This window comes from Musca autumnalis, unplaced genomic scaffold, assembly GCF_047663935.1.
Source record: "Musca autumnalis isolate F117 unplaced genomic scaffold, ASM4766393v1 scaffold_3, whole genome shotgun sequence".
NCBI lineage: Eukaryota > Metazoa > Arthropoda > Insecta > Diptera > Muscidae > Musca > Musca autumnalis.
In genome coordinates this window covers 46,491,385-46,503,548 of record NW_027411866.1, presented here as the reverse complement: position 1 = coordinate 46,503,548, position 12,164 = coordinate 46,491,385, and the positions used below count along the sequence as shown (strand labels likewise).

The 12,164-nt window shown below is 32.7% G+C and overlaps 1 protein-coding gene across 1 annotated transcript; it reads left to right on the top strand.

The window, feature by feature from the left end:
- The first annotated feature begins 5,574 nt into the window (after window positions 1-5,574).
- On the top strand, window positions 5,575-11,635 carry CCT6 (chaperonin containing TCP1 subunit 6). Its single transcript, XM_073974496.1, has 2 exons — window positions 5,575-5,902; window positions 9,897-11,635. Exons 1-2 carry the CDS (start codon window positions 5,766-5,768, stop codon window positions 11,353-11,355), a joined length of 1,596 nt encoding a protein of 531 aa, XP_073830597.1. The 5' UTR covers window positions 5,575-5,765; the 3' UTR covers window positions 11,356-11,635.
- Window positions 11,636-12,164: the final 529 nt, after the last annotated feature.

Sequence of the window (12,164 nt, the reverse complement as noted above, 5' to 3'; positions counted from 1 at the left end):
TTGTGTTTTGGGGGTTACAAAAATTTATTGATAAATATCTTAGGCTTTTCACTATTGCGAAATCCTTCCTATATAGCAAAATATTTAACGTTATATTACAAATCGTCTCCATAAATCCCGAAGATGTAAAGGCCTGCGTACATAAGCTGCTCTGCCTGATTGCCTTGCTTTCCTGCTTCATTTTTGACATAATAAAAATAAAAGAATAAAGAAGGCCGAGGAAATTTCGAACTGGGTTGCCCTTTTCTTTTTTATTCTTTTATCAGAAGTAAGCAAGGTAAGCTGCCTTGCCTGATTGCCTTGCTTTCCTGCTTCATTTCTGACATAATAAAAATAAAAGAATAAAGAAGGCCGAACAAATTTCGAACTGGGTTGCCCATTTCTTTTTTATTCTTTTATCAGAAGCAAGCAAGGTAAGCAGGCAAGGCAGCTTATGTACTCACCCCTTTACTCCAGAAATCGTAATATCACCCATAATGTCTGTTCCAGAACCTGCAAGAATCTACTAATTTTTAATACGATAATTTTTTCTTTATGTTATCGAAAAAAAAATAGTAAAAATAAGTATATTCTTTCAGTACTGGAACAGACCAATAATTTATATATGAAAGTCGTTTACTAATTTTACAACTTTTGCCACTTTTACCAGTTATCAAAGTACGGGAACAGGTCGATAATTCTGTCGTTAACTTGTTACAGAATCACACTGCATACCTTGACCTTTCTTTCAGATGTTAAGGTCAGCACGAATGCCATGCTTCTTACATATGTGTCGAGGCCTTGAAGGCGTGCGTACATAAGCTGCTCTGCCTGATTGCCTTGCTTTCCTGCTTCATTTTTGACATAATAAAAATAAAAGAATAAAGAAGGCCGAGGAAATTTCGAACTGGGTTGCCCTTTTCTTTTTTATTCTTTTATCAGAAGTAAGCAAGGTAAGCAGGCAAGGCAGCTTATGTACGCAAGCCTTAAGAAATCATTGATTTCTGTAAGTCGAAGATCAGACTAGAGAGGTTTCGTCAATGCTGCAATTTTATGATTTTACTCTAGGGTGGACGTCGATTGTGGAATGCCTAGTTAAACGCAACTTTTTCACGAAAACTCTCTAGTCTGACTATCGACTAAGTTGAAAATAACAGCTGTGTTCCTTTACTTACCTGAGGTTCCCATTTGATACCAGTTTTAACCTGCAAAGCGTTCCTTAACCCCAAAAAGTGGTAAGACTGGCAGCAATTTTTAAGAGAGTGAGAGAGGAGAGAGGGAGCACATACGCCTTTCTCTTCTGCCACAGGCTACCAGACAAATTTCTTATTTCCTGAAAACTTAGAAATTAAAACAGCGCTACTCAGAGAATAGATCGCCATTCAAAATTGTTGTACCTCAGAACATATTTGATCAGATATTATCGAGAAATTGTTGGCCTCCTAAAGCATTTATAAAAGAATTTGTTGAAAACTCAGACAACTTAGCTCACATACCTCATAGACCAGAGTCGACTCCAAAAAACTAAACAATTCTAATTCAATTTGCTATCAGAACGTTAGGGGGGGACTAAATACAAAATTGTCTCGACTGTTCACTGATAGCTTCGATTTCGACTTTCAAATTATAGTATTCTCAGAAACTTGGCTGAAACCTTCTGTTTTAAATAGCGAAATATTATGCTCAAGATATCAAATTTTTAGAAAAGATCGAGTCAATAAAAAAGTTAGCGGTATTCTAATTGCAGTCGATTCCAAAAAAATTTCTGCAGGTAAAAATGGTAGAACTGATTTTTCTACGTTTGACGATTATTTCACAATGAAGAAAAATATGAGCGAAAAACAGAAGAAAAAGTCGAACGCAGACAAAACAAAATTAAAAACTGCGAAATAAAAGAAGAAAATTGATTTTTTATGTTTCTTTTTGACATTGCTACCAGGGGCTCAATTCTGTTTCTATGAAAATGTGAAATGAAAACGTTAGTAAAGGAGAAAGCTGTCAAATAAAAAAATATAAAGGAAATATTTTTCATTTCAAATTTTCATAGAACAAGAATCCAGCCCCAGATATACCATTTTTCCGTTCCTTTACTTTTCTGGTAAAAATGTTCATGAGAGAGCAATTTTGACACTTTTCTCTTTTACCGCTTTTACCATTAAAAAGTAAAGGAACAAAGCTAACATCAACACAGTTACCTGTGAGTATGTTGTTGGAATTTATTTAAATCATGGTATAAGTAAAGAGGTAGATTTAAAGGGAAAAAATCTATAGAACCCTTGTTTTTCCTGAATTCCTAAAACATCAACATTAGTAAACACAAAAGCAACAAGTGGGTTTGTTTACAATACCAATGTTGAGCATTTTATAAAAAACACGAAAAATGAATGAAGCGGATATGATAAAATGTTTGTTTCAATGAAAAACTGACAAATTTCTTCCATACAAATGTTCAAAACCATTGAATTCGATTGCTTTTAAAATTGTTTGGCATATTATTCAAACAGCACACACACATACAAACATTGTGTATATTGTGTTTACGTTTTAGGAACAGTCGAAAGAACAAAATTAAATTGTCAGGAAGCTTTAGCTAACCTTTCTTATTAAACCATGATTTAAATTGCTTAATGCTTGGTTTATATTTACGAAATCCACTCGATTTCAACTGCCAATTCCATTGCATAAACGTCAAATAAAATCCAATGGATTTCAGATGAGATTTCATTTGACGTTTAAGCAATGGAATTGACAGTTGAAATCGAGTGGATTTCGTAAATATAAACCAAGCATAAGTCTGGAGTATTCCATTATTTATTTCAAATATTTATTATAATAAAAAAAATTACAATAAAATTAAACAGAAATAAATGTATATTAGGGCTATAACCATGGTAGAATAAGAAAAGGTAGCAGCAATACACAGCTGACTGAACTGGGTTGTAACGTTAGTGTCAAATTTCATATGACATTTTATACATTTATTTCTATTTCGATGTACATTAGGGACATATATTTTTTGAAAAAAAAAAAATATATCATTCGGAAAAAACCATTTCCCAGAAAGACTTCTTCATATCAATGATATGTAACCTCCTCCAAGTTCGAACGATAAGCCGTAAGCATAAATCCTCGCTTGTAGAGGCGATACAACGTTCGTTAATATGTGAGGTATTTTGTTAAAATTTAAAAAAATAAAGCCCTAATAAACATGTGCTTCTTTGATTTCTAAAACAAAACATTGAAACCGCTTCTCCTTTTTCTATGAATTTCCAGCGACCCCAAACTTTTCTGCAAGAATTCTACTTTCTGCGAGAATTTATGCATTTAGTGGAATGATGTGGAAACATAAAAATTGAAAATGTAACGAATTTTCATTCATGTTTCCAAAATATTCAACCAAATGTGAAAAATTATTAGTTTTTTAAATTCCAATAATTTATAGACATTTCCTTGTTTTGTTTACAAATACAACTGGCAGTAACGTTACAAACAAAAACAAATTCCTTTGTGGTTGTTGTTCGAGTTGTATTTGTTGTAGTATTAACTTTACCTTGTATTTGTTCTACCATGGGCTATAACCAAAAATACCTCGTTACTACCATGTGGGGGATTTTGTCCTGGCCTTTTGAATTTTTTTCTCCATGAAAATTCTGGTTTTAGTTTTTTAAGAAACATTTTTGTGTATGTATGTTATACATATTTCAGTTAAAATTATACGCTTAAAATATCATATGACCAGTTTTCTGTTTTCTGGGATAGGGTTTTTAATAATTTGCTATAAAATATAATATTTTTACACACAGGAACAAAGATTCTGTTCGCAATTATTAAAATGTATAGTATATTGCAGAAAAAGTTCGAAAATAAAAGTTGGCTGAAAATTTAACAAAAGTTACAAAAACCGAATATTTTTGACGAATAGAAAACAGGGTTAACAATGTTTTCTTTGTTTCATACACTCATACACTTTTTAATTGCCATAGAACCAACATATTTTTAAGTATTTGGTTTTTTTGGTGTTGGGCATGGGCTGGCATGGGCTTCTAAAATACTGAGGTGTTATTATTGGTGAAATTGACAACCGAATATTTTTGACACTCACTGTATTTGCATCCTAAACGTTTATTAAAAACGACCTACAGCGATTCTGAATAATTTATATTTAAATTTTGATTCAAATTTGTTCTATTTTAAAGGTTTTTAAAAACGTATTTATGTTTTTCCGGAGAATATTTTTAGAACGACCCTATTATTCAATATTTTCTAATATTTTTTACTATGATAACATTCTTTCCTTTATGTTGTCGGAAAAATAGTAGAGTTGGGTAATCTAGTTCCTTGTACTAGTTCCAAAACGTATGAGTAACGTCATGAAATATAACGTGTGATAGTAAGTATACGCAGTTTGTTCAAAGAAAAGATGTGGGTAATTGGAACTGCGAAGTGAACTAGATAGTTCCATATAGTTCCTTTGGCACAACTCTAAAAAATAGTAAAAATTAGTAGATTCTTACAGTTCTGGAACAGACCATTAACTTTCAATAACAACAATGTTGTTTTTGTAAAAAACCCTGCGTTTACACATGACAGGACAGTTCAGTTCATGTATTGATTGTCAAAAACCCAAAACTTGCCTTTGAGACGTAGGCGTCCCGACAACTGCAAAAACAGTTATAAAATTATGAATGAAAATTATCGATTTCTTTTTGTTTTCCGTTCACATATTTTGTTTTTGATCATATTATTTTATTTTCAACACATTTCAATTATCGTTTCACTTCTTTTTACAAAAATGTCAAAAATTTGTTAAACCTACTGTCTCTGGAAAAATTGTGGACAGCTGGGAGACAAACGACAAATGTATGTATGTGTTAGTAAATCAGAGTTGTATTTGGAGACAAACTGTCTTGTGTAAACGCCTAGTAAGTTAGTTAATTCATGTGTCTACCTTCTACAAATGTGCGTTGGTTACCCTTGTGGTGTATGGACTTTTCTTTTATATAGACGGAAAATAAAGATGAATTTGTTGTATGAACACTATTCTAATAACGGATTAAAGTTTAAATTAAAAGAAATCTCCATGGTATAAGTAAAGAGGTAGATTTAAATGAAAAAAATCTATAGAACCCTAGTTTTTCCTGAATTCATAAAACTTCAAAATTAGTAAACAAAAAGGCAACAAGTGGGTTTGTTTACAAAATACCAATTTTGAGCATTTTATAAAAACGCGAAAAATGTATGAAGGGCCAAGGTTTCTCCACATAATCGAGTTGTGGATATGATAAAATGATTGTTTCAATACTAAGCTGAAGTATTTCTTCCATAAAAATGCTCTAAAAACAATTTTGAAAATCATTGAATTCGATAGTTTTTAAAATTGTTGGCATATTATTCAAACATCACACACATATACAAAGATTGTGTATATTGTTTTGACGTTTTAGGAACAGTCGAAAGAAAAAAAATTAAATTGCCAGGAAGCTTTAGCTAACCTTTATTATTAAACCATGGAAATCTCTAAATTTTGTTTTCTAATTTAATTAAAGGCGTTCCCTTATTTTTCCTCATACAAATACAACTCTGTAACTACACACTGAACATACTCTTTGCTTTTTTAACTGTTAACCAACACTGTCGCTCAGTCATTTGACATCTGCCATTTGTCTGATTGAGTGAAGTGAATTGGTCATCGCTTTGGATTTGGAAGAAACTTCATTGGTGTTAAAATTATTAAATAAATTTCTAAAGAAAACACATTGTGAAGTAATTCTCCATAAAAATAAACCATGGCTTCAATTAGTTTATTGAATCCTAAAGCTGAATTCGCTCGTGCAGCAAATGCTTTGGCCATTAATATCTCGGCCGCAAAGGGATTGCAGGATGTCATGCGAACCAATTTGGGACCCAAAGGAACAATGAAAATGTAAGTAAAATATAAAGTTTCTGCCATAATTATGCATTAGGATTGGGTGTTATATGATTTTTTAGGATTTTATAGTTTTAAAGGGTATTTTATTGAGCATCTGTCGGCATTTGATGGCTTCGTTGAAAAGTGAGGTTAATGTAGTCAAACGAATGTGTCATCGAATGCAGCAAACATACTTTGTAGTGTTGCAAAGCGAGAATGAGATATGAACAAGCCCTACAACAAATCATGTAGGAGGAAGGATGTTAAAAATTATCCATATGACTGAAATTAAAAGGATTATGGTTGAATTATACATGCAATTAAATGGTTATTATTATTAATTTTTAATGCTAAAATGTTATCTCTCGATATGCACAGTTTGGCTATGGATTATTTACATCACAAAGAGTAATTCGTGAAATAGATTGTGCCATAATAAAAATGCTTAATTAACTCTGAATATGTTATTGTATTCGAAATATCAATATTCGTACAATTTAAGCTACAACTATGGATTTAAAAAAATGAGAATCGAATTGTACATCTCCATAAGTTTTTAGGATTCAATTTGCATATCTTGGCTATGAATTATTTAAACATATGACAAATAATTCATGAAATAGATGGTGCTAGAGTAATAGTTTAATTAACTCTGAATATGATATTGTATTTCTAATATCAATATTCGTACACTTTAAACGACAAAATTTTGTAAGTACTTGAATATGTTTATGTTGAAGGGGATACAATTCAGTAGATATGGATAACAGTTTTCAATTTGCACATCTTGGCTATGAATTATTTACACCATAAAAATAATCCATGAAATAGATAGTGCTAGAGTAATAGTTTAATTAACTCTGAATGTTATATTGTATTCCTAATATTAATATTCGTACACTTTAAACGATAAAATTCTGGAAAGGGAGCAGCTCGACTCTAGATGCGCAATAATAGTAGAGTACAACTTTATAGAGTTCTCACGGACATTGGTTATGAGAATAAGACAATTTACTGTTTGTTGGCAGTAAGGTCTCTTAGAAGCGCAATTAGCCTACGAATTGTTGTATTATTAAACAATTTGTTATAAAGCTTGCGCCAGATAAAATGTGGATTAATTAAATTTGAATTGGTGGCCAAAACTAGGTCTCAGTTCGGAACCATTAATCTACAAATGAATTTCAATTAAAGACAATACATTTGTTTACAACTCTAACAATTTGTTATAAAGCTTGCGCTAGAAAAATCTTAGGTTAATTTAATTTGAAGTGAAGACTAATTCTAGTTGTCTCATTTCGGAACCATTACCCAACAAATTTTTTACCATGAAACAAGCTTATTCTTATTAAGTACTGATTTTTGCGCAATTAGCCTATAAATTGTTGTATGACTCTAACAATTTGTTATAAAGCTTGCGCCAGATTAAGTTTGGATTAGTTTAATTTGAATTGGAGACCAAACCCGGTCCCATTTCGGAACCATTAATCTACAAATTCATAGAAATCGGTATACCATAGCAAAGTTTAACCTTAAACTTAAGCGCAATTAGCCTATAAATTGTTGTATTTCTCTAACAATTTGTTATAAAGCTTGCGCTAGAGAAATTTTAGGTTAATTTAATTTGAAGTGAAATTTAATATGAAATCTCACTTCGGAACCATTAACTAACAAAATATTTTGACTTTGAGTGTATAATTTATGCGCAATTAGCCTATAAATTGTTGTATTTCTCTGACAATTTGTTATAAAGCTTGCGCCAGATTAAAAATGGATTAATTTAATTTGAATTGATGAACAATACTTGGTCGCAGTTCGGAACCATTAACCTACAACTGCAATAGTGAAAAAATGTAAATAACTTGTCTTTTTTCGGAACCATTACCCAATAATCTGGTATGTGATGCAAACCGATTTGAGCGGATTTGTTGAATCGTAATTGCATATATTTTATTTATTGGTCCAAATTTACATTAGGCAAGTTTACTTGCGGCAAAAATTGTTCGTAACGGAAATTTTCAGGCAATTCCTTTTATATTATTCACATTTGACATTATTATTAATTTTATTAAATTGCTATAATGTGTAACTCGATTTAAGAACTATAAAATGTGAATGTTTTAAGTGCAAGTTTCAGCGTGTGGCATAGGACATAAATATGGACATTTTTAAACGCAAGAGGCAAGTTTAAAGAGGAGCGAAAAAATGCCGCAAGTAAACTCGCCAAATGTAAATCGGCACTTATTTCAAAACTTGTTACCAGGCTTATTTGTCCATTTATTTAGGTTACAAGCAAACTGTATTTTTCTTAAAAACTAAAAAAAGCAACCAGATTCAGACTACTAAAACACGATAAATTTACATTTCCCTCGAAAAATGACTTTTTTAGCAATATTTTTAATTTAATTATAATAATGAAACAGCATATATGAAATATATGATTTCAATTTAATGCAAATCTAGTCGAACTGGGGTCTAATTACGGCAAGGTATTCGATCGAATAATTGCTCGTGAATGGAAAAAATCAAACTATGAAAACCTATGCGTTCTTCAAAGAATATTAAGAAGGTACGTGATAAAAAATGTGTTTATTTTTAAGCAAAAACTAAAAAACAAAATTATTAATGAAAATATTTAATATTTGTTGAAATCGATGAATAATACATTGAGTAATAATTTCGGAATGAAGTCGTGCTAGGAAAATGTACGAAATGATTTAGTCCCAATTTACATTAGGCGAGTTTACTTGCGGCAATTGTCAGTTTGTGGGTGAGAGAGGGTGTTTGAAAGGCAAAGGGTTGCCAAATACCTCACCTCTCTCTCCATCAAACTGACAGTTGCCGCAAGTAAACTCGCCTAATGTAAATTGGGACTTATTTTTGTAAAACTTTTTGACATTGTTGTAACAAACTGCATGGTAAATGTACGGTTGGTAGCGCGAATAGGTTTTCATATTTCGATTTGTTCATTGACGAGCAAATACTCGATCGAAACGAATGTCGTAATCAGGCCCCTGTTTTTCATCCCATACCTGAATATCTTTTGCCAATAATGGTATTCTATAGTTTATTGATTTTGAGCGCAATTAGCCTATAAATTGTTTTATTTATCTGACAATTTATTATAAAGCTTGTGCCAGATTAAATATGGGTGAATTTAATTTGAATTGATGTCCAATACTTGGTCGCAGTTCGGAACCATTAATCTACAATCGCTAAAATTGAAATCTGAAAAAAGTATATGTTGCATTAAATTATTCATAGCAATCATGAATACTCACGTAGGGAGCTTCTCACGAGTGAGTTGCGGCTCACTTCTCACGTCTCGACCTATCACAAATGACAAGGGAGGAGCGAAAAAAGTGAAGAAGGGTTCACAAGTTGGAAAATTGAAAATAGTGCCGCATTTTGTGAACCCTTGAAAATATAATTTGTGTTGCCATATCGTTATTTTATTTACAAATGATTTTGCAATATCTAAAAATAATCGTAATTTTTTATAAAACACTACTATATTTTAAATTAAATTAATATTTCTAAAACAAAATACTTTAAAAATACCTGGTAATTGATAAAAAATTACTAAATGTTTGACATGTGGCAGCATCTGTAACAGCTGTTTTTTTGTTTTGACAAATATGTAAAAATTGTTTATTTATGCCCGAAGAATTTCTGCAATTTTCAAAAAGTGATCAAACATCGTTTCCAAGGCTTTTTGACCCATTCTATTTGAAAAAAAGTCTGGATTAAGGCAACATTGTAGATTCGGAAAGATTTGCCATAAATAGCGCTTAAGACATTTGAGTGATAAAAAGGTCAGTCTTTTAAAGATTCACGTTTATTTTTTATTTATTTTTATGTTGCGAGTCTATTCAGCACTTATCCATAGTTCTTGTTTAAGGCTAGTATTGGGACAATTAGCAAATTATAAAATCTTTTGTTATCCTAGAATACTTATATTCTCTTGATGTTTTTTACGTATGTATCTAACTCGCTTTCTTTTCATTCGCAGGTTGGTTTCGGGAGCTGGAGACATTAAAATCACCAAGGACGGTAATGTTCTTTTGCATGAAATGCAAATTCAACATCCTACCGCTTCCATGATTGCTCGTGCCAGCACCGCTCAAGATGATTCAACTGGTGATGGCACCACTTCGACCGTTCTCCTCATTGGTGAACTTCTCAAACAAGCCGATATCTTTTTGGCTGAAGGTCTTCATCCTCGCATTGTCACTGAAGGTTTTGAAAAGGCACGTGAACAAGCCTTGGCCGTATTGGATACCATGAAAGTACCAGTTGAGGTGAATAAGAAAAGTTTAACCGATGTTGCTAGAACTAGTTTGAAAACTAAGGTCCACGCTGCCTTGGCTGATTTGTTGACTGATGTCTGTGTAGATGCTGTCTTGGCCATTCGTCATGATGAAAAGCCTGTTGATTTGCACATGATTGAAATTATGGAAATGCAGCACAAAACCGCCACTGATACTACTTTGATTAAGGGTTTGGTTTTGGATCACGGTGCCAGACATCCCGATATGCCCAAGCGTTTGGAAAATGCCTACATCTTGACATGCAATGTCTCATTGGAATATGAAAAGTCTGAAGTAAACTCTGGTTTCTTCTATAAAACTGCCGAAGAACGTGAAAAATTTGTAAAGGCTGAACGTGATTTCATTGACCAGAGAGTCAAGAAAATCATCGAATTGAAACGCAAAGTTTGCGATGGTACCGAAAAGTCATTTGTTGTCATCAATCAAAAGGGTATTGACCCCATGTCTTTGGATGCCCTTGCCAAGGAAGGTATTATGGCTTTGCGTCGTGCCAAGCGCCGTAACATGGAACGTTTAGCCTTGGCCTGTGGTGGTACTGCCATGAACTCCGTTGATGATTTGGAAGAATCTCACTTGGGTTATGCTGGTCTGGTCTATGAACATGTATTGGGTGAAAACAAATTCACTTTTGTAGAGGAATGTAAAAATCCCCAGTCGGTAACCATTTTGGTTAAGGGCCCCAACAAACACACCATTGTTCAAATCAAGGACGCCATTCGTGATGGTTTGAGAGCCATTAATAATGCCATCAATGATAAGTGCGTCATTCCTGGTGCTAGTGCTTTTGAAATACGTGCATTCAACAAATTGATGAAATACAAAGATACCGTCAAGGGTAAAGTACGCTTGGGTATTCAAGCATTTGCCGAAGCTCTCTTGGTTATACCCAAAAATCTGGCCATCAACAGTGGTTACGATGCCCAGGATACAATTGTTAAACTGACTGAAGAAGATCGCCTCAATCCTGATCCCGTTGGCTTGGACTTGTCCACTGGTGAACCTATGAAACCTGTTGATTTGGGTGTTTACGATAATTATGTTGTTAAAAAACAAATTTTGAATTCCTGCTCTGTCATTGCCAGTAATCTGTTACTGGTCGACGAGGTTATGCGTGCTGGTATGACCAGTCTAAAGGGTTAATTGTGCCATACGCAAAAAAAGCCCAATGAAATGAAATAAATACTACCCGCTTTTCTAACCATATATTGTATTAGTTTTTCTTTATTAAATTAAAAACCCTTTATCTCCTTTTTTAAAATTGTATTCTTTGCTAACATCAACACTCATCGTTTATTTTGCGGCACGCAACACCATTTTTGTTTTTAAAACACTAAACAACTCATTTTTTGATCGTCTCTAATCTCTTTATATGTATTACCGAAATAAAATAATAATGAAAAAAGTGATGCATTTAAAATAATTAACAATGAGTTTTGTTGAAAATAGAAAAGATAGTAAATGGGCAATTTTATAAAGTACTAGCAGACCCCGGTCCGCGTTGCTGGCCCGTAGTAATGAGTTTTAATGACAACTTTTTATCGACTTTATACTTGAAAATTAAAAAATAGGTATTTTCTACCTCACTTCTTCGGTCTATTGTCAAACCGAGAAAGATTGTTTGTCTGTAACCTTTCTTTTCTCTTACGGACTTTGTCGGATTTTTTCGCCAATTTATGCTTTTTAGGATTTATTATCGTCCATGTCCCTGTCTTTATCCTAAAACGATCTAATTTTAAAGGTTAAGAAGTGGTTAAATCGATTTCTCTCGCTTATTGAGACTTATATGTTTTAGCTTTTCATGGCTGATGGACCGTTGAACCTCACCATAATTTGTAAATATATAGTTTTTCTTGATCGGGGGCGCAAAGTACCCCACCTCTTCCGAAATTAATAAAATATAGACAACAACGGCAAACATTGAGCTTTTGTCGCAAATTTTATGGAAATCC

What these genes read in the sequence shown, in the direction of transcription:
- CCT6 (XM_073974496.1), top strand. Translation starts at nt 5,766, where the DNA reads ATGGCTTCAATTAGTTTATTGAATCCTAAAGCTGAATTCGCTCGTGCA. An exon ending in CCCAAAGGAACAATGAAAAT is followed by an intron (nt 5,903 to 9,896) that starts GTAAGTAAAATA and finishes TTTCATTCGCAG; the next exon opens with GTTGGTTTCGGGAGCTGGAG.